General features: G+C 41.3%; 2 protein-coding genes and 1 non-coding gene across 4 annotated transcripts; 2 read left to right on the plus strand and 1 right to left on the minus strand.

Annotated features, from left to right (window-relative positions):
• Positions 1 to 2818: 2818 nt before the first annotated feature.
• On the minus strand, positions 2819 to 7568 carry LOC137905388 (cytochrome P450 2K1-like). 2 transcript variants are annotated; one of them, XM_068749624.1, is made up of 9 exons: positions 7359 to 7568; positions 7096 to 7258; positions 6826 to 6975; positions 6518 to 6678; positions 5141 to 5320; positions 4897 to 5038; positions 4478 to 4662; positions 4265 to 4406; positions 2819 to 4191 (listed from the first exon to the last, which is right to left on the minus strand). In XM_068749624.1, exons 1-9 carry the CDS (start codon positions 7566 to 7568, stop codon positions 4004 to 4006), a joined length of 1521 nt encoding a protein of 506 aa, XP_068605725.1. In that variant the 3' UTR covers positions 2819 to 4003. The 2 variants fall into 2 exon arrangements, with proteins under 2 accessions (XP_068605725.1, XP_068605726.1); XM_068749625.1 differs by having other exon boundaries at positions 4478 to 4657; positions 4892 to 5038.
• Positions 7569 to 9843: 2275 nt separating this feature from the next.
• Positions 9844 to 13171, plus strand: LOC137905398 (tubulin epsilon and delta complex protein 2). The gene is made up of 7 exons (XM_068749635.1): positions 9844 to 10026; positions 10554 to 10603; positions 10855 to 11299; positions 11376 to 11454; positions 11555 to 11681; positions 12444 to 12637; positions 12723 to 13171. Exons 1-7 carry the CDS (start codon positions 9923 to 9925, stop codon positions 12870 to 12872), a joined length of 1149 nt encoding a protein of 382 aa, XP_068605736.1. The 5' UTR covers positions 9844 to 9922; the 3' UTR covers positions 12873 to 13171.
• trnat-agu (transfer RNA threonine (anticodon AGU)) lies at positions 10279 to 10352 on the plus strand. The gene has a single exon. It is a non-coding gene; the product is annotated as a tRNA-Thr (tRNA).
• Positions 13172 to 22263: the final 9092 nt, after the last annotated feature.

Here is a 22263-nt window from a genome sequence, read left to right on the forward strand (position 1 = left end):
TAAATAGGCGTGTACATGTACATTTGTGTGTGTTATATTTACATATTGATATGCCGTATTCAGATGGAACAGGTGCCGACCCATGTAGAAGAATGCCAGGGTGCAGCCAATTGCCCACATGTCGATTGCCTCTGTGAAGGGAAGACCCAACACAACTTCTGGAGCCCTGAGGAAATATGAGCCATTGCAAGAGAAATGTGAAGCAGCAATGAAAACAATAATGTGTATGTCTTATTGAAACATATATGCTTGTTTAAATTATTGAAAGAGCTTTGCAGTGCACACATACCTGTATCCGATCGCCTGAACTATCATTTTGGGCCTTGCTTGGCTGGCTTTTAAAGCCAAGCCAAAATCGATTAGTTTGATCCTGTATGGCTGAAGTTCTTGATCAACAAACATGATGTTATCTGGTTTGATATCAGCATGCACGATATTGACCGACTTTAGCTCATTCAGAGCGAGGAACAACTGCAGGGACAAACAAGAAAGACAAGTTTGAGATTCAGGTTTCCATTAAGAAGCAGTTTTGCTGAAGAATAGGACGGCTCCATACTACAATCTATATGTAAAGCTCCACCAAAGGACAAGACAAGACGAACAAGACTTTAAAAACAAGTCTAACATCCATGAAAACATTCATTCTCCATTCTCTGAGGTAATAATACAAACCTGCTTTGCAATAGGCCGGATCATATGGAGAGACTGTGGCTTCCTTTCTGTGCACATCATATCAAAGATACTCTTATCTAGCTTTTCAAAGACAAGACATGGCTTTTCATGGTACATGAATGCCTCCAGGAAGTTGACTGTGTATTTGCAGGTAGTCTTTGTCTTCAAACAATGTAAAATGCACATCTGAGGAGAGAACATAGACAAGTGTCACAGTACATTCAGACACAAATAACTGGAGAGAACTTGTGTATAAATCACATGGAATCTACCTCTTTCTTTATGGATTTGAGTTGAATATAACTTTTAAAGATCTTGAGGACCACTTCCTCTTTCGTGGTCTCATTTTGTCCGCTGAACACTTCGCCATAGTTGCCTGAGCCAAGTTTCTGAAGCACAGAATACCGGCACAATCCGGGCTGGACTGTCAATCTTTCCTCAGTTCCTGTCAAAATTAGTGAGAGAAAAGCATTTCATTTAGTGTCATGGGTTGAGAAGAAATCAGTATTGCAGTGTTTTGTCAAAGGACATTACAGTTCATTAAGATTTATTTCCATATTACCTGTCATCTTGTTCAGATAGTCAACACAAAATATTTCAGATGTATATATAATAAATGTTCAAAGGATTTATTATCATATTTTTTTCCTTTGATGTCACCCTTTAGTTTTTAGCTTTGATGATGACTGACAAACTGAAAAATTGTCAGATGCTGTTGGCTTTGATGCTTTGGCAGTCATGCTAATAGAAAAGCTGCTGGTATCCACAACTGCCAATGCCTTGAAAATTGAAAAGGGAAACGTAGCGGTAGATAATAATTGAATGCAGTTCAGTCTTTTCTTCCTATTGGATCAGAAAATCTGAATTTACAACTCTAAAGGATGATGCTGTAAGCGAATACAGAAATTACAGTGTAGTTACATGACATGGGGTCAGAAGTGGGATGCGATTATCATCAGGATAAATTGAAATTGGATGAATGCCTGAAATCACATAATATGGTCATGTGATGTGACAACCACCTACCTATGTTCAGTGTCAGTTTACATCGGCAGCCTTTTTCATGGCGCGTGCCACTTTACACTATAATTTAATAAAATAATTTGTAAATGATGTGTTTTTTTTACAGTTTTTTGCAGTATTTAAAAATGTTCATGTATCTACCGGGTGCCTTAGTTGACTGTTGTATATAATAGTGCACATCTATAAATCAGTCTTGTGCAGGATACACACAAAACTTACCGCAGTCAATATGAAAGCCTCCTTGCATGTAGTCTCCGTCACAAATGTTTCCATGTTTTTTTTGCAGTGAGAAATGTTAGAACTCTCCTCCGTTGTCTGGTTCTTAACAGTACAGTCTCAATATCTCGCCCTTCACAGCAAAGGGCGCATATCGCCCAGTCTCCTCTTGAGATAAATCTATACTCCCTTGTCCAGCTATGTTGAAAAGAATGACTGGAACTTTGTTTACTCGGCCTTCTAACACCGCTGCTAATTGTTAAAGCTCACATACTTTTTTTGGTGGACTTAATACAACTTTGTAGATTAATCCCTTAAAAGCCTTTCGACAGTACCCAAGCAATTTAAAGATCACGTATACTCTTTTTCCACAAGGTATCACAGTTCCCAGACACCTTTATGAAATATCTGTAAATATCTGCATGCACACAGCAGCTTGCACGCAATGAACGTTCATGCATGTGCACGTTCGCCCTCTGTGACATCACGGGGGGGGGGGATTTCTGCCAGATGCGTTTCAGTAAGTGATTACAGAACTCCGCAAACTATGCATGATTGACTGGCTGGTTTATTTAGCTGTTTTTCGGTTGATAATGACCCAAAACATAATAGTGTAGAAACATGGGAAAAATGAGATTTTCATAATATGTCTCCTAGTTTAACACTCTTAGTAATGCAAATATTGATTTTAAATGCTTCGGAAATATTAATATAAGTCTGTTGCACCCGTCTATGTTTAAGGTGACACAACACGCAGTTACGCTGCAATTCTGTCTAAAAGTATTGTGTCTAGAGCCATGGCATCATAATGATGGTAATACGAGGTGGATAAATTCGGGTGGGACTGTGTCAGACCTCACTGAAGGCCCAGGCGTAAAATGCAGAGATCACTGGTCTTGTAGGGATGTTTGTTCTCTTCTGATTTTTATTGGCGTATAGCAAACAACTTTAAATCATATTACCGTGACTTGATTAAGCATCCACTCTTTTTGATAACAACACAAACATATAAGCAAGTAAAATAGGACTTAATAGGAATTACATGCACCAAATGTTTAAAGGACAGACAGAATATTAAACTCATTACCAATAGTTTCTCCACTAAGGTTTGTTTGTCACCTCCAGCTTTCAGTGTACTTGCGATGAAAGGTTGGCTTCTAAGGCCTCTCACGCTGTCAGCTTCTTAGAGATTCTCACAATCTACAATTTGCTTCATCCTACTCCTTTTCGGACATGTTGCGTTCATATTATTATAATTGTTTTGACTTTATTATTGTCATTTTGACTATTGTCATTGTTTTTGGTTTGTTTGTTTTTCTATTTGACTTTTGCATCAAGTTAGTAATCTAATATTAGTTTTATTTGTGTTATTAAATGTCAATGATTTATGTACTAAGGACTTTCAGCGGAAACAAGCCCACAAGGGCTTTTTTGAAATGCTCCTCTTAGACAGGATGTTTGACTGTATTTGTACTGTAATACATGCTACTGTGTGACTGTACCTGTATGCTAACATTCTATCTAATAAATATATTCATCATCATCATCACTTTGTTAATAGCAGGCTCGAAATATAAAGCATTCATAAATCTAATTATTTTGCAGGAATGTATTGATTGCTTGACAATCGGATGATAATCCATGGAAAGATTGAAGTGAAAATATTGTTTATATTAATTTTAGATGTTCTTGAGGTGTTAACATGACACTATCTCTATTCATTGTAATTTATAAAAAATTAAGCTTCCATCTTAGTACAATCTGCACAATCCAACACTCTGATACAAATGCATGAATATATGTTGAAGTCACTTTCTCATTCTAAAAATACAAAGACAAATGTTATATATTTTTATGAAATATCATGTGTAAATTCCTAAATTATTCATGCTTGCTGGTGAACAACATAATTAAAATGTCCCACTACTTTTGTATGTAACTTGTCAATTTTAAAGTAACAGAATAGATTTAATTTTAGACTTGAAAATCCAGATTGCTGAGCATGTTATACCCTACGTAGGACTCATAGAAAGATTTTTGTGCAGTTTTTAGTAATTGAAAATAAAAAAAAGCCATGCTCTCGTTCTCTTCCTCACTGACGGCTGATTGCACACAGCTCATAAGCTGAAGGGGCAAGGGTGAAGCCCACAGCTGGTGTCAGATCCAGTTCGTCCTCTGTAACTCCAGATGGAGGAGTGAAACGAAATCGCTGGAGGAGGGAGGTGAAGAAGAGAAAGAGCTCCATCTTAGCCAGACCTTCTCCCAGACAGACCCTGCGACCTATATGAACCATGAGATTTGCAAATTGTTTAGCTGTCATTTCTGAACAACTCAAACTCTGCAGTTGTTTTACCTGCAGAAAAGGGCATGAAAGCGTCTCTCCTGGTGAATTGACCCTCCTTATCCAGGAAGTGTGAAGGGTTGAAGGTGTGTGGGCTCTCCCATTCACTCTCATCGTACAGGACAGAGGTAAGAAGGGGGAGCACAGTCGTTCCCTATCAGGAAACAAAGAGCGTATATTTGTCATCAGTCTTGCTCTTTCTCAGTGGCGACATGAACACTCAACCTTTTTGATCAAGTATCCATGGAAGGTGATGTCTCGGGTAGTTCTGTGAGGAACAGCCATGGGGACAATGTTGGCGAGTCTTTGTGTCTCATGGATGACAGCATCAGTGTAGGGCATGTTTTTCCTGTCCACCACACAGACCTGACGGTCTCCTAACACCCTGCTCATTTCCTCCTGCACCTGGTCTGCCAATAGAAAAACAGTAAGTTCATATTATTTGCCTGCCCTTACTTTAATAAGACAAGCATCTACATCATTGCCAGCAGTTTTAACTGCTATGCTTGTGTTTTGTCTTATAATATTAAGCACCTAAACTTACCCACCATGGTCCTTGGATTTAAAAAAAAAATGTATACCGGTAAATACAAGGGCAACCACAGGCTACGACGTAAATGTCTAAGTATCATCTCTGGCCTTGCCTTGTACATGTGGATATTTGGCCATAAACAGCAAACCCCATCTCAGTGTAGCTGCTGTGGTATCAGTGCCAGCTGCAAACAGGTTGGAGACTGAATAAATCAAGTTGTTCTCATTGTACTGAGTCTCCATCACACAAGAATCCTTTGAGAAAGAACACCCGTAGCTCAGTTTGTTTGGTTAGACATTATTAATCAATAACGTTAATTATTGTTGCGTGGAAATGGAAACGATTAAAAGTCTTACCTCGTCTTTCTGCTTTCTGGTCAGAAAACAGTCCACAAATCCTCTGCATAGTTCGGGGTTCAGTGTGTCTTTCAGATTCTTGATTAAATGTTTGCTATTACAGATAAATTGGTCCCGATTTTTCAACACCAGCTGCCGTTCTCTAAGCCGACAGAAGAGCCTGGGAAACATGTTGTAAAGCTGTGATGCAAAAGAGAAGACAACAATGATTAATGAATGAATAATTATAATACTCTTTATAGATTCAAAAGTTTGTGCGGCACGAATGTATGCTGTTTAGTTTTTTGAAAATCCGATCACATGAACAGTAAGTGCACAATTGAAGTCAAGGACCGAAGGTAATTTTACCTGTTTGTTTTTTTAACTCAATCTATAATAACAGATTACAAAACTGTCCACATTGCCATTCCCATATCATCAAAGTTTTTTTAAAGAAAATGAACTGCATTCAAATATCCCCTTATCCACTATTTGAAATAAGGGAATAATTACATGCAATGAGCTCGTTATGTGCAGAACTGACTCTGTCAATTTGTATTTATTACAATGGTTATCACTTATTTGCCACAGTGTGCCATAGGAGTCTTTTTTTTTATTTTTATGACTCCTATGGAGAGCAGGTAAATAGTTGTAATTTATAACCTGATTAAATGAGTCTGTGGGAACTTAAAACTTTTATAAAATAATTGTGTGGCCTTACTCTTTAATTTTCAGTGTTATATAATACTGCCACCTGTTAACTCGTTTTACATTTCTTTTTGTTTTCACCTTCTTATCTGTAAATCTGTTTTGAATACTTTGCAGTCTGTATACTGACAAAGGCTGTGGTCACAGCCTGAGTCTCCTGTATTGTTGTGGGGATTTATTTTATGAACCGTGGAGCTAGAGAACTTTAAAAAAAGGATTAAAGGTGTGTAATGCGCCACGCCTTTGTTATGCAATACATTCAATGCCATCAGCAACTGTTCTATGCTTTCACACCTGTGGCAAGGGCGTACCACCAGGAGTACATCTGTCCACTCTGCCAGCAGTCGCGCAGAATGCAATGACAGGATATGCAGCAAAGATAAGATGGTGTGAAATTACCACACGTTTCTCCCATCATATTAACATTCAAACATCTCATCATTGATGAAAAAGCAGGTCGTTGTCAAATCTGTCTGACTCAGGGATTTGGCCTCCAGATAAACTCTGGAGCTCATTAAATAAATATCAGATCAGATCATTTATCATTTATCATTTATACTGATGAATGTCCAATGAAGAAAATCAGATTGTTGGTGATAATGACAGCACACAGCTGTAGAAATCATGACGATGCTTCATCTCTGACACATTTGATTTAAATTATTGCGGTGTGCAGTTTAAGAAGCATACCTGGATTTGTGCAGAGGCAACATTTCGTATGATCTCGTTGGCCTTTTTCACCATGTCTGTAAAGCGTTCGTCATCGTATTCAAACCTGCTTCCATAAACAATGGCCGAGATGACATTTGATGTTGCATAATTGACAGGAAGTGCTGTTTCAAACGGTCTCCCTGTGAAGTGGTAGCATGAACAAATTAATGTGTAAGCAAGACTGAAGTGCAACAAAAAAAAGGTGCAAATATGTATCTCAGGACAGACACATGAATAATAATTAATGCACAGCCTGTTATGAATGATCACTTCCTTTAGCTCCTGACCTTTGTGCTCTTCAATCTTTTGGATCAGGTGGCTGCACTCATCCAAGATTGTATCCTCTGCTATTCTTTTGCCCATCCCAAAGTCTCTCAGGGTGGTGAGGGCAAAATGTCTCATCTCTCTCCATGTTTCTCCGTTTGCGAACAGAATCCCTATTAAATATGAGGTAAAAAGAAAAACTGTATGTGTATTGTCTAGAATGTAAAAGACTAAACACCGAAATAGATATATATATATTTTTTAAACAGTTTTGCTTTCAATAAAGCACATACCATAACCTTTTGTTATGTCATAAAATATAGGTGGAATGTCTCGATCACCAAACACCTCTGCATTGTTGATCAGAGCTTCCTTGACTGTCTTGAATCCAGCTAAGACTACGGCTTTATTTGGTCCCAAGTAAACCGTAAATACAGATCCATATTTCTTTGAAAACTGCAAACAAATGTCGGTAAATATATGTCAGGACATTTTTTTTCAAATAGGAGGTTCAAATTAATTCTAAGACGTTTTGGGAAAACAGAGCTGGGCTCACCTCAAACAGGGTTTTGTAGGGTCTCTTGAGATCAAGCTGCAATAGGTTGCCAAGCAAGGGAAGCGGTCTCGGTCCTGGAGGCTCCTTCTCTCTTTCCTGGGAGATGAAGTTACTGGAAACCATATAAAGAAAAAGCAGCAGAGCAACAGCCCCCAGTAGAGTTGTGGGACTGGATGAAAGGAAGAAAATAAAATTCTCAAAAAGAGACATTTGATCAACTGATGACTGTTTACTCCTCTGACTGAGCTGTGCTGCTTAAACTGAATGCTTGTTATGCTGAAATTAAACAATGACTTGGCAGTTTAAGTGTAAGATTACCGGTACTATTCCCCTCCCCATTCTTTTGGATTTCCAAGAGAGCGTGTCAAGTCTCAAAGGTGATGCAAACCTGTTTGCACATGATATTGCTTTGTTGGCAGATTGAGGCACACGTATTTATAAAGAATCGCTGTTGTGCCCAAAATAAAGTGACTAGCCATTCCAGTCTTATAAATCCAGTCTCAACTAGTTGTTGGCCTCTGGAGGCAAAGAACAGTAGACCTGCGTGCAAAAGTTCAACACAGGTTGGATCTGTCTTCATTTACTGATAAGTTAGTGTATTCATCTTTTTCTGTGTCTCTGAGAAGTAAAAGATGGATTTTCCCAGATTTTGGTGGAGTGACAATATATGTTAGAAAGATCATTTCAACAAAGCACGTCCAGGAATTGTTATACTAACTAAAAAGGGCACAAAAAAGATCCATGAGCGTCAAGGGATATTTCAGGCATGACTTTAAAGATTTATTTTATTTAAACACACTTTTAAAATGTTACAACTTTTATTATTTCGCCAAAAAAAAAAAAAAAAAAAGAGTCATGACCTTTGCTCACCTTACATACCATGTGAGTAGGTCCAGTCGTACCATCAAACCCTCCCACTATCTCCCACCAGTTTTCCTGGGGTAGCTGGGAAAGGTAACTCCGTTCATCAGAAGAAGGGCGCGTCTCCCCAGTACAGAAAAATCTGCAACAGTTGTAGCCCTCTGAACTAGATCTAGTGATGAGTGATCAGTCCGCAACTCTGCCTTCTGGTCAATTTTGTGTTATTAATTTGGTGGTGTGCTGTTAGACCTTGAGCACTTACTGAAAATGAGTCACGATTCCACATGTTAGGAGTGTGAAACATGTTTAAACAAGCACTGATGATAAATCAAACATGCCAACCCACTGCAGGCTCTTTGGATAAACAAACAATGATTTGCCAACATTTGAAGGATTACAGTATTACACAACATAGGTGAGAAAAGGACGATGCGAACTTGGTGATAAGGCAGGAGCACGATGAGGATATTTCAGTCAGTAACTTTTGTGTTTTTTTTGGGGGGGGGGGGGCAGAGCATACCCACAAATTCCATATGAGCATCACTAAACTAGAAATATGTCAGATGCTTAATTTGAGGACCAGGTGAGTGCTATCCCTGCTTCTGACATCAGAGGGATGATGATTCAATTCCCTCAAAATTGTTCCAAGGATTTATCAACACTGCAGCTCGTTGCATGTGATCGGAAACTAATGTGGTGAACTGATCAGATACATGATAACCTATAGCTGTTTAATGACTGTGGAATGTATCCATCCATCCATTTTTTTGTAGACGAGATGACCAGAGAACCCGGAGAAAATGCACACAGAACAACAAAACTCAGCACAGATAGGGATCAAACCCAGAACCATCTTGCTACTGATGTGACAGCTCTACTCACTACGCCATCTCAGAAATGTGCACGTGCGTTTGATTAATTTGAGCATGAATTCTGGATGGATGAGGATGATCTGATGAAGGCTGTGTACCAAAACATAGTCTCAACATGGTTTTTATTATGAGTCAAACAATAAACAGATTATCTGAATATTAAAACAGTAATGTATTAATCTCATCTTAATTTATTTACAGAAATATGATTCAGTGCGATAGGGACATCCTCGAAAGACTACTTGAACATTTTTTTCTCTCCTGGTTCATAAATGTAGGTTACAGCCTCAATCTCAGGATAATAGTTTTGGTTGTGGTCTGTGAAGCTGTTTTTTGATTTGTTGCGTATTAAATGTATACATCTTGTTTTTCTTTTAATATTTTTTTTATGTTATCTATTTTCTTTTTTAAGCATGTTCAAATAAAAGCTAATTCATTTCAAAAATCATGCTTCAATCAAGTTTGTTGCGCTATGGCTCCGTGAACGCACCGCGTCACTTCTCGCGAGAGGTCAGTCAAGACGAGAAGGCGATCGTGAACTACAATTTCTCGTATTTTTTGGGAATGTTTAGCGACTGGAAAAAAGTAACATATTTCTATATTGGTAATATTATAGTAACACATTCTGGGTATTGCCTCACATCGGTTTGTATCAACCATAAAGATTAACCGGCACTTCCGTATCCGCTAAATCTGTTTTCGCGCGTCAGACCGATGACGCCATCCCCAAATTTGTAGCAAAGTAGCTTTTCTCCAAAGCAAACCCAAACTTTCAAAGTTCAAAGTGATATTTAATAATCCAAACACTCGTTCGGGTCACCGCGGTGCGACATGTCACTGCTCGATGCTGTCGAACAAGCTATCAAATCATGCAAAACGGAACAAACCAGGATCAATGGAAGAATTCAACTCTACAGAGAAATGTTACGCGCCGTGTAAGTAGCCGCCGTGCGGTTTCAACATCTGCGTTCATGGCGTCACTTGTGTCGGTTTCTCGAATAAAGTACCTTGAGTTTAAAACTACACGTGTGTCTTACAAAAGACGGGTTGATGTGGCGTTATTATGATCGATAGATCGATATGTCTCGTCCGGCGTGGACACCACGCGCTGTGAACAATGTCCTAAAGTCACAGAACGAATAGCTGCTTACGGATAATGTGATAACTGTCCGCCCTGTTCACCGGCCGGCGCTGTGGCTTAGTTGGTTAAAGCGCCTGTCTAGTAAACAGGAGATCCTGGGTTCGAATCCCAGCAGTGCCTTTTGGTCCCCCCCCCCCCCCCCCCGAAGAGTCACGCACAGATGGTGGCCATATATGTTATACTCCTTGACAAATACAACGAGTTTATCATCATTCTCTTAAAATAACATAAAAAAGTCTAACGGATCAATAATAATCTATTTTTAATATAAAGCTCATCCATATGTGTGTGATGATGATCACATGATATATTTTCCCACAGAACATCGCATGACTTGGAGGAGTCCGAATCTGCTGATGATACGGCTACAGGTAATAAATAGCGATGATAATAATCACAGTAAAATTATACAGTATGTCAAAACTATATAAAGGTAATTTGTCAATCAGATGAAAAAGTGTTAATTAATTGATTTCTTTGATCATTTATTTTAGTACTAGTCCATGATGTAATCCTATCTTGTCCTCGCTGAATTTGATCTTATACCTTTAAGGTTAAATCAAGGTTTTTTTCAGTAAAGAAATATAGTTTCAACCAGATGTTTGTATGCGAATGTCTTCAGGCACAGATACGTCACCAGGGGAGAAAGAAGATCTCGAACTGCTTGAGCGAGCCCTGGAGAAAGCCCTTCATGTGCGTACCGGTCAAAGACCCTCTAAAACGGACCCAAACAAACAGCCTGCACCTCCAAAGGAACCAGGCACATCCAAAGACAGAATACAGGCCTCTGCATCTAAAGGCAAACAAAACACCTCCAGGCTGACCTCGAAATCTGTCAGGATTGACAGAAAAGGGCACAAAAAGGGCGCTGGTGCTTCAGCGACCTCCGCACCGGGTTCGAAATCAGTCATCCGTAATCCTGGGCAGCACGAAACCCCGGTTCATAGAGACATCTTGACGAAGGACCCTGCCTCCTCAGCAAGGAAATCGCAGCAGTCTGGTGAAGTTCTGGCTCCGGATTCCACTCAAACAGCAAAATGGAAATCTCTAATGACAAAGCAAAACGGGTGCCCACAAAATTCCAAATGTGATTTTTACAGCTAATTTGGATTTCTAAATTTATTTTGCTATTATCATATTTAGGCTGTGGGACAAAGTGGCTGCTACACAACGGAATCCTGTGCCTGAAAGGAGTCATTTCGTGGAGAGAATAAGAGCCACGGTATCCCCCCCCTTTTTATCTTTTCTTTTAGTGAAGCCTGAGGTTTTCCATGTCGTGTAATGTTTGTAATTATACCGTAGTGTCTCTCTGACCGCTGTAGTTCCCGGAGGATTGGCCATGCGGCAGCCCGGGTGACAGTCTGACTCGCCAAGGGCGTGATCTCACACAGCGCTGGCAGACAAAGGAGACGCCAGCCAAACAGACCTCAGAAGCCGCCACACTTCCGGGTAAAAGCTGAAAACACACAAACTCAAGCGAACCAATGAGGAGATGTTAGAAAGACGGTGAACGACACACGTGTCGGTGAGAAAATGTCAGTGTTGGAAGGAACCACGCGGGGAGTTTGTCAGGAGATGACTTTCTGAGAGTTATTAACGGATATATCAGAACTGTACGTTTTTCCTTAACAAGCTAAGGACCCCCAAAATGACAATGTGCATTAAGAGTGACAAAAAAAAATAGACTAAATGAAATGTAATTCAGCTAAATGTCAGTTACTCCCACGCGAGTTCGTACAAGTACTGTTGCTTTTAATACAGGAAATGTTTCGCTGCAGCAAAGCCAGATGTTCTGCCCCCCCCCCCCCCCCCCCCCGAGCAACACCTGGCTTTGGTTATATAAGACAAAGCCTCCAAACAACAGCGGCAACAATTTTAAAGATCATTTATTCCGTAACGCAGATGTGTCAAATAAAAAAATGACATCATGATGAAACACAGGCGGTGTTTAAACTCTCATGGCTGCGTGTTGGAGTGTCACTCCCTCAGCACCGACACCGTGTAACAGTGACCTCTACGGCCCTGTGATGAAACGAGGAGCGCAAGTGGTATAAAGTAACCGTCCGGCTTCTCGACTTCCTCTTCGCCGCGACCGTGGCGCTTTAAAGCAGTCCAATCCTGACGCCGCATCGTTAGGGCCTAGCTATTTAAAGCTTGAGACGGCAGAGCAGGAAAACTTTTGCCCTCTTCTAAAAATAACTTTTCCATCAGAGTGGGACGCGTGGGACCGATGGAGGCCAGAGGGAGGTTGTCTTTGCCCCAGTGGGGCAAATATCGTGTGGGGAGATGGCTTGATTGCGCCCCTGCCCCCAACTATAACCTACACAACAGAAGCGGAGCTCAGAGAGCTGGAGAAGCTGAGGATGAGGGTGGCGCTGTTGCAGCAGGAGGTGCACCTCGAGGAGGTACGGTTTGTGCGCCTTGTTTGACGTCATAATACGTCAAACGCCTGATTGCACTGACTGATTGACTGCCTTTGTGATTTGACAGGCTGCATTCGACGCCCTGTCTCCCCAGCTTTCTTCTATAGCCCCCGGGCCCGAATGCCCCGATGTCAGCATGCTGAGAGACGTGTACTCCCTGCTGGGGGAGGGAGGGCAGCATTTCCCTGCCCTAGTCCTGGACTCTGAGTCGGACTGACTGCAGTGCAGATCGTTCTGCTGTACTTGTTTTTGATGTGTTGATCATTCTAGTGTAATTGCAATACAATACACATCTAGAGATCACTGTCAATATGATTTGAACATTGTCTTTAAATCAATAATTGTAACTAGAAAAGCACTCAGAGAGCGCAGACCTCCGCCAAGCAGCTCTTTCCCCTTCTGACTGGATTTACACCGTCCACATGGTGATCTGGATCTTCACCCAAAATGTTTTAAATTGTTCTTTGTATCTTTATACACCAACCATGAAAAGTAAAAGTGAATCAGAGTTGTGTATTTTTAGCTGATCTTTTAATCCATAAATGAGGTTTTCAGTGTTAAAATGTAATATATCTCATTCTGGATCAGATCCAGAAGACATATTACATGATAGTTCATATTGGACCCCTTTATGACTCCAAGCCTCCATTATAAGTAAATGGGAAAATCCAGAATTTTTCAGATTTGGATCGGTCTCAAAATTTAGAATTGTTTTTCATTGAGCTCCATCCAGCAGTTTTTCTGTAATCCTAGTAACAAACAAACAGATTCTGCTGCTGTTCAATGAAAATAATTTACAACCCCCAAAAAAAGCCTCATTAGTCAGACTCCAGTGAGGCCTACAGAGGGTCTTATTTACTTTTAGAAGAGGAATAATCTTCTCAAGCCATAAGGGAACTCTCAATCCTTTGGACGTATTTACGTTACTGATTATCAAGATGAAGTCACATTTTATTTTAATCTTTGCTCTGAGTGTGCTGACGTCCAATGAAACTCTTCTGTAATAAAGTTCCTCCAATTTACCAGCAGGGGACACTCTCTCACAGAAGTGACCTCAGAACACATTGCTGTTTTTTTTTTTATTACAATAATTCAATGCCCACTTCAGCATGTGACATTGGTTTACACTAGCCAAGCAAAGGTTTCCAATGTGCGGGCTGCAAATACTGTTGGTCTCCTGGTTTCAGCGAAGCAACAACAGAACAATGGGGGCATTTTAATCCCGTCTTCCACCGAGAGCAGCAGGGACACTCTCATGTACTCCGGTTCCTCCCTACTGTCTGGCACGCCGGTGCTTCTGGGGAGCTCTGTGTGAATGATTTTGCTCATTATCTACCAGGAGCACCTGCAGCAAGCGTATAAACCGCATGCTCTACCGGTGCTTCGGCACATGAGGGTGTTTTGGATGCATAAGGGGGCTATTTCTATGTATCTGCGTCCTGACAGGTTCTTATCGGCCAAGCTAAAAAAAAAAAAAAAAAATCTGATGTGAGGGCGTATTTCAGATGCAGCAGGGCTTGGCGATGCCTGTGCCCACGGATGACGTGTGGATGGGCACGGGCCGTGCCAGACCGGGCGACAGGTGGTGCTGGGTTCACACACAGCAGGATGTGGGTGTTTGGGCCCTGCTGTAACAACCCTCATGTACCGTACACACAAACACTGGGATGTATTTACCCAGCACAAAGGCTCAAAGGGGCCGGGCCCTCTGCATGCCTCCAGGTGGAAGCAGCATGTTTCCCTGTGGAGGGGGGAATAATTTCAGCCTCACATACGTACCATCCATACACAACAACAGAAGCAGCTTGCGTCAGACATCCTCTGTTGAAGCACCAGAAGTGCCTCACCACTCGTGGACCGCTGCCAAGTCTATTGTACAGGACTGTGCTGTAACATGCTGCGGCCTTGTGGTCCAGCCTGACTCTCTTCAGCCAGTGTGCTGCATGAGAGGGGAGTACATGAGGCTGTGTGCAGCCTCCTGAAGATCAGTTCGATAGACACCGAAACTGAGGGGGAGCTGGATAAATTACCTGTGAGATGCAGCTATACTGCCAGGGATCCGGCTCTTTCACTCCTGCGACCATGGCCCATCCCTTTCCCACGTCTCACACTTTGTCTCATTTTTCTCAGGCTTGTTTTTGTCCAGCAATGGAGGATCCAATGTAATTGTACATTCTGTGGAAGAAGCTTCATTTTCTTTCCCCACGCCTCACATACTCTCACAGGAGGGAACTTAATTCCTTTTATTTATTTTTTTGGGACGCTCACATTTTGTCCCAACTTTTTCCCGTTTTCCAGCCTTTTCATTTTGACTTCTTTGAGCCTTAGTCCACTACAGAGCTGCAATCCATTTACGAATCCACAGATACCGAATGGTGCAACCAAGAATCCACTTTGCTCCTTTAAATGCCCATCGCCGTCCATCACCTCCTCTGTGCTCCTTCCCTGACCAACGCATTCCTCACTTCTCCTCTTTTGCTTCCATCTGTTACCTTGATGCCAACAGCAGACATTAAGTCAGTGTGGTCATCAATTACCTTGATTGGTTTGATTTGCGCCTCCATTCTGAAACAGCTCCTTTTTTACCAGCTGATTCTTTTTTTTCTACTGTGGTAGATTATGCAGTGTCTTATATAATTTAAAAAAACATTTATTTTCCATAGAGAGGCATGTGAGGATTTTTCTATAAAAAAAAATTAGGTACCTCATATTTCTTAATTCAGTAGTTTTTGATTTGTGAGGTGGATTTGTTTAATTAAACCATGATTATCTGAAGCTAGTTTTTTACTAATACAATTTTAATTATATTTCATGATTGCTTTTCCCTTTTATCTGATTATTAGCAACTCAACTTATCATTTGTATGATTTAGTTTTACTTAAAATAGATTATTATTTGAATTGAAGTGAGGTAATCATTTTTCTTTGTGACACAGGTTTTATGTACATCAAAGGGGCCTGCCGTCTTATCACACACACACATCTTAAAAATGCCATTGTTTACCATGCAGTTATGGGTAAACTTCAATTCCAAATCCATTCAGCAACAAATGGACATAATCAATATAAAGTTCACATAGTTCATTTACAGAAACCGAAAAGGAAACAAAACAAAAACAAGATAACATGTTGCCATAGTAAATTCTGTAATGCCTGAAGCTAAAAAACAGACACCGCTACAAACATGATCAGCATTTCAGATGTGGAGGAGTGAGATAAGCTTCTTCAGGCGGATAAAACTGCATTGATTTTCTTTTCGTGGCAGCTCAGCATCCTGAGGGACGAACTACTACCAGGTTGGCTTTCATTCAGAAAGTACTGCCACCTACGATGTGTGAGTGGGCGGCAAGGGAGTCGGGCCCCCCTGTGTTTAATGAGTAGCTTTCCTTATTAGCATATTAGCACTTTTATTAACAAAGCACTCTGTATGTGATGCCCCCTTACATCCTCTTAGATCAGTGTTATCAGGTGCCTGCATTGCACATGACAGGAGGAGCGTGTGGGTGGTTGCAGGATTTATGTTGGCTGTTGATGCCCACACAGGAATTGATGGTTTGCAATAGGAAAAACCGTCACTGTATAATTGCCATATGGAGATGACACATTTTTTATATTGCGGTCCGAGGTGATATTGGCACGTCACTAATATGTAAAAGGATATGTAAAAGCTTTATTCCAATCTGGGAAAATGAGGGATTCCCCATCCTCCGCTGATTTCAGGCTTCTGCAATTCCCCAGGGAAGGCTTCTTGCGCTGCAGGGAAAACAAAAAAACAAAAAAAAAGCAAGGGGAAAAGAAAAGACTGCATTTGTGAGGGAGTGATGGGGAGATGAAGAAAAGAGGGAGCAGTTAACTCATCTCCCCTCCCCCCCCTTCCTGTGCTCCCTCAACCCCTCTCCTTGCTTCAGTGTTTGACGTCACACAAAAGGAGACCAATCAAGACTCGGACACCCCATTTTTCTTCCTATGCTCCTCCTCTTCCCATGGTCCCATATATATAGCCCGCTACCACATTCAGAAAAGTGTACAATGTGCTGCCAGACAGCCAGCAGGCAGTCTACAGAGAAACGGCAAGAGAGGGACGGGAAGAAAAGGGACGAGCGAGTGGAATCCAGTTCAGCCTTCATCTGACACGCTCCAGCAATTCCTGCGGCAGTCATTTTTCCGATCTCGGCTTTCCCTATTTCTGTCTTTCTACCCACACTGGAGTTGACTCGAAAACAGGATCCAAACGCTACACTGCTTGGCTTCAGCGTCCATCGGGATGGGCTGTACGACGGGCCGCCTGGCTTGTCAAAACCAGTCCGAGACCCACTCGGGGCAGGAGGCTCAGTCCCTGGAGACTGGCGGAGCCAAAGTGCCTGAGGTTCTCTCCTCTCTGGACCGCCTGTCCCAGGCCACCGGGGGCATGGAGAAGTCCTGGTACCGGTGCATTTTCCCCTTTGGAATAATCTCTTTGGTGATCGGCGTGGCAGGGACGGGTGTGACGTACGCTTACAATGACTTGCCTCAGACTAAAGTGGTGTCGGTCGTGCTGCTTGTCATGGGTCTGGTGCTGCTGATGGTCGCCGTTGCCTGCTGGAATGTACACAAGAGGAAGAGGAAGAAAAGGAAAGAGGGAGGCTCATTTAACTCTGAACAGTGTCCCTTGTGAAGCGTGTGTGTGTGTGTCGGGAAGGGGGGGGGGGGGGGGGGGGCAGCGATGTGACCTCAAAGGCGGTGGAATAAGTCGGACTGGGAACACTGTGGTTGACTAAAGAAGTCACTACTTCACTTCCTCCTCTATTCTTTATCGTAGCGTTCTTCTCAGCTTATTCTGGAGAGAGCCTGGGCTGAGATGTCAAGGAGCGTAGAAGGACACATAGATAAGACATTGATCTGTATGTAAGGTCTGGACCCTTCGGGGTTGCTCAAGATGAGATATCTGATGTCTAATGTGATCTTTTACTGTCAGACAACAGGTGTCCAATGTCAAAACAGCCTTCAAGGAAGCATGTGAATATGGACTGTGTCTTTGCACATGGCGCTAAATGCTCTTCACTTTCTGCACTCACGTATGCACCAGGAACTGCCGCTGGCGTCACAAGGCACGTCAGTGACAGCATTCCTCCTGAACCGACAGGTGACTCTCCAGGAGACCACAAGTGGGCCAAAGTCAGCAACCTGATACCCAGTCCAAAAAAATTAGCTCGCTTGCGTCAGCAGCCAGCGTCAGTCACTCGTCCCTTGACACCGCAGCAATGTGTTGGGGGCTTCTTCTTTTTTTTTTTAACGCAATGGGAGGGTGGAACTTGAGGCCAGCATGCAGAATCTTGCTGCTATCTATTTGAATGATGACCCAGAGAGGGCAAAGGACCCCCTGGACAAGTGGAAGATGTTTGTTTGTTCAAGACACGGTCGAGACCTTTGACCTGACCACTAAGGATCATAGATGTGCACGTTTGACTGTCAGTGGCAAGCAAGAGGCCTCTAGGTAAAACTACAAAATCTGAAAGATCTTTTACAGCTTCAGCATCACGGACTTGTTGCCCTCCTGTCAATATGCGAGCATCTACGCCCAGCTGAGTGTCTTTGTGTGACACCTCAACTCCACGCTGGTCAAAACTATTGAAGGACACTGACCAAGGGGACATGCTTGGACACTTTCAGTGACCCTGAATCCCTTCAGCTCCTCCTGCTAAGCGCCTTGAGCAAGGCCTCATGGGAAAATACTCTGTTGGATTCCTTTTTCCACCCAAACCCAGAGAATTGTTCCCCTTGTTCTCACCCTCTTTACCACAACAGCAATCTCCTCATCCGAGTCCGATGCCCCTCCTCCATCCTTCATACCCAGTTTCTGACTTGAGCCCACACCAGAACAGAGTGTATACAGCCTTTTGATATACCTATTAAGACATATTCACATAAATGTAAGCTGCATTGTTCAAAGATATTTGACTTTAACTCTCTGTACCAAAGAAGGTTGATTATTTTCTCTTAAGGTGGAAATAGCAGTAAATGATTCTTTTGTCCATCTGAATTTGGGATAATAAGTCACCGGTGAGTTGAGATTGATTCACATTTGGGTTTCTCTTTACTGTTTCTCCCAGATGAGATTGGTGTATTTTCACAGAAGGAAAAAGTGCCCTGTATATAAAGAAGTGTAGACTCAAGGATGACTGTGTCCTGGCTCTCCTTTACCCTCGACAACCATCACTGATCACTTGAGCAATGATTGTGGCGACCAGATTAGTGGCACCTGTTACTTTGTAAAATGTGTCTCTATGCATTTAGTGGTAGCTTAACACACAGAACCAAAGACTCCCCTGTAAGAACGGCCTGCCACTTACAAGGCTGCGTCTGCCTGCTTCAACAGAAATGCAATTCATGATCCTCCTTTCACACTCTTCATTTGATGTTCGGTGTACATTTCTGCTGTTCTACTGCAAGAGGGCTGAAGTCTTAAAACAAGGGGGGGGGGGGAGGATGAGATGGTATAAAACATGCAAAGCCTGGGAAATCAATCCCCCCCCGGCGTGGTGAGTTGTCCATGCAGGTAGATTGGGAGCAGTGTCTCCGAACAGCCGTACTTTACTTGATACTGATATGTTACAGGAAGTGGCAGCGAAAATGCCACGGTAACCGAAGTAGAGGTATTCACTAAAACTTTTTTAACTAAAAAAAATAGGCCTGAATCCCCAGTATTACAGTATTTTGATAATTAGTAACACTCATGCTTTGCTTTGATGCAATTTCCACATGCATAGTGCATATGTTGTACGTTGTATGTTGTGTTTGCATAAATTGTACTTGCTTATTTTAAGCTATGTTGTGTGTGTATGTTTATTGTCACTAATAATGATGCCTGGTGACCACATTGATTGTCAGAGGTGTTACGTAATTATTCCCCTGCTGCAAGGGAAATACTGTACTGTGACCCACCCAGAAAACAGCTATGCTATCTGCCACGCCTGTGAATAACAAACAATATTTTTTTTTAATCGCGTGGCTTTCGATTATTTGGTGCTTTATGCAACTGTTTTATATTTCTATTGTGTATTTGTACTTCGTGCATATTTTAATAGTTGTAATAAATAAATGTTACTTGGCCACTCTGACCTGTGGTGATCTAGTCTGAAGTTTGAGGAGAATCTCTGCAGCATTTATTCCATATGACTTTGTATTTCTTTGATTTGGGAGGCTCAAGAAATCTCTGGGTAGTTAGGTAGAAATGACACACTTCATGGAAAAATTATCCCGGAGCAAAACAGCCTCACAGGGACAAAGGCATTCAGCACGTCATGAACACTCAGGCCTTCGGCAGAACCAGCTATTTCTCAAGACATTAGTGTGAACACATTTCATGATTTGTCATTCAGTGGTAAGTTTTCTGGGAAAACTGCTGTGGGTGGGGAGGGAACAGTGCTTGGGTCTGAATGAGGAGGCCAACGGGGGGCAAAATGCAGATGGGGTGGAAGTGGCCAGTTGAATTGCTAGGATCAGCACAGATTACAGGAAACCAGATGGGAGCATCTCATCCGCCTCTCAATCTCTAGGATTTGGCTTCGAACCCAAGCGCTCAGTGCTATTTGGCTTCAATCATACTTTGAATTATACAAAACTGACATCAGTTTAAAATGCAAAGCCAGAATGAAGCAGCAGGGAGGACTGCGTGACACAAAGAAGTCTGGATTTGTGCCACGTTGGAGTCTCGTGGCTTGATGTTTTATTCTATTCCGCATCAACAGCATCTACACAAGGGTTTCTGTGTACTGTATTTAATCAGTCCATCATCTGCTGTTAGTTTGGAATTATATTTTCCAAATTGGGATAGGATCGCAACTGCTTTAGATATTATGACAGCTGAATTCTCAAACAGGCGGAAAAAATAATTCACACATGCCTGGCAAGACAGCGAATCAGGAGACTAGAAAAATTGTATTACAACACAATTTAGGTATTGTAATAGAAATAAATGTGTTGAGAATCTTTGGGATTTAGTCCAACAGAGACTTGCGAGAACTGGGATAAAATATCACTGGCGTGTACTGAGCACTAATTATATTTTATCATTTCCAGATGAGTGTGAATTGGGTCTTCTTTTATCGCCCATGAATCAGTCCCACTATTGATTTCTGTGTTTTACTTTTAATATTTAATTTCTAACTCACATGGTATTTCATAACCTACAGGCTTTCTTCTCTGTTCTTTATTATGTCATACTTTGCTGCTTCATCAAAGCGCTCGTACGGTAAAATGCTCAGGTATGAAATCTTACTTCTACTTATCAGACAGTTGCTTTCTTTTGGAGCAACATCTTTATAACACTTTACTCTAATAAATAATTGACGATTAGATTCATAAGTGCATTCTGCAGTGCTTAATTGCCATAAGAATTTTTCAAATGAGGTTGAATGCACTAACAGATTGCTTTACCGTATCCATTACCGTTCACTTTAGGTTTTACTGAGAGAATCTTTCAGATGGGTTGGAGTTTCTATGGAAACAATGACTGCATCCAATTGGGGATGTCAAAGTCCCTATCTCTTATTAGATCATTCAGCTTGAGGATAATTAGATCACACAACACCTCCAGTGTGAAATGCAGAAATGCTTCGAAGAACCCAAAATGGAAATTAAATTGAAGGAATTATCAAATACAAAGAATATCTGGTATGATTGGATAATGCTTTTGGGGTTTCATATACAATGTTTTGCCTTTGATTTTTTCTCATCTTCTCAAAGGCAACTATGGAGTGAAAGAGGTCACATTAAACGTGATACATTAAAATGATTAGATAATTACTTCTGGGGGTCTACTCAGCTCCTTTATAACACCCTCTTCAAAAACAGCGAACAATAGGACACTATTTACAAGATTAGCCACTATGTTCCCAGTAGGGATCCAATACAATGGTCTTAGTTACTTTGCAATTTCCTCAAAATCAACTGGCAGAATCAAACTTTTATTTGCATAGCTGCTCAATCACACACATATTGATGAACGAGCACATTCTAATGTGAGCGTGTCGTGATGTGTCTGTGTTGTGTGAAAAGAGAAGGCAACTCACATCATTTTCTTTGGACTTTTATTGATTCAACTATGATCATATCAGCACAATTGAATATGCTCCTTTCTGCGACTGTATTCTGTGTTTTACTCTGCATATTATTACCTGCATTTGGCATGATATTACAATTTTCTTTTCGACAATGGATTGGCAATTTTAAGATTTGACAATCAGTCAAATGTACCAAGTGGTGTTTGGGGATTCATCATGAGAAAGATTACGCAAAACTGATTAAATTAAGGAATGCTTATGCAGTAGTTTAAATTATATATTAATATTACCAATAACTTAACTTTTTACAATTAAGCCAGAAACGATCTTTACAAATCATTTAAAAAGTGCATTATCTCTTGCTCTGTCTGATACATTAAGAGTAATTAATCTCATCAGTTCCATGAGGGCCTTTGGCTGCAACTGAGGGCAGTAAGTAAATAAACAAACAAACAAACAAATAAATAGCACATTACAGTGACTTTATAAACACCCAAACGTTACCAATAATAGAGGAATTATTTACAGTGTAATGAATAAATAATCTTAAATTAAAAGGTGTAACTAC

This window comes from Brachionichthys hirsutus, chromosome 16, assembly GCF_040956055.1.
Source record: "Brachionichthys hirsutus isolate HB-005 chromosome 16, CSIRO-AGI_Bhir_v1, whole genome shotgun sequence".
NCBI lineage: Eukaryota > Metazoa > Chordata > Actinopteri > Lophiiformes > Brachionichthyidae > Brachionichthys > Brachionichthys hirsutus.

What these genes read in the sequence shown, in the direction of transcription:
- LOC137905388 (XM_068749624.1), bottom strand. Translation starts at nt 7,568, where the DNA reads ATGTCTCTTTTTGAGAATTTTATTTTCTTCCTTTCATCCAGTCCCACA. An exon ending in TGACATAACAAAAGGTTATG is followed by an intron (nt 6,976 to 7,095) that starts GTATGTGCTTTA and finishes CATATTTAATAG; the next exon opens with GGATTCTGTTCGCAAACGGA. An exon ending in TTTCATGCCCTTTTCTGCAG is followed by an intron (nt 4,192 to 4,264) that starts GTAAAACAACTG and finishes TGGTTCATATAG; the next exon opens with GTCGCAGGGTCTGTCTGGGA.
- LOC137905398 (XM_068749635.1), top strand. Translation starts at nt 9,923, where the DNA reads ATGTCACTGCTCGATGCTGTCGAACAAGCTATCAAATCATGCAAAACG. An exon ending in TGCTGATGATACGGCTACAG is followed by an intron (nt 10,604 to 10,854) that starts GTAATAAATAGC and finishes GAATGTCTTCAG; the next exon opens with GCACAGATACGTCACCAGGG. An exon ending in AGAAGCCGCCACACTTCCGG is followed by an intron (nt 11,682 to 12,443) that starts GTAAAAGCTGAA and finishes CTTTTCCATCAG; the next exon opens with AGTGGGACGCGTGGGACCGA.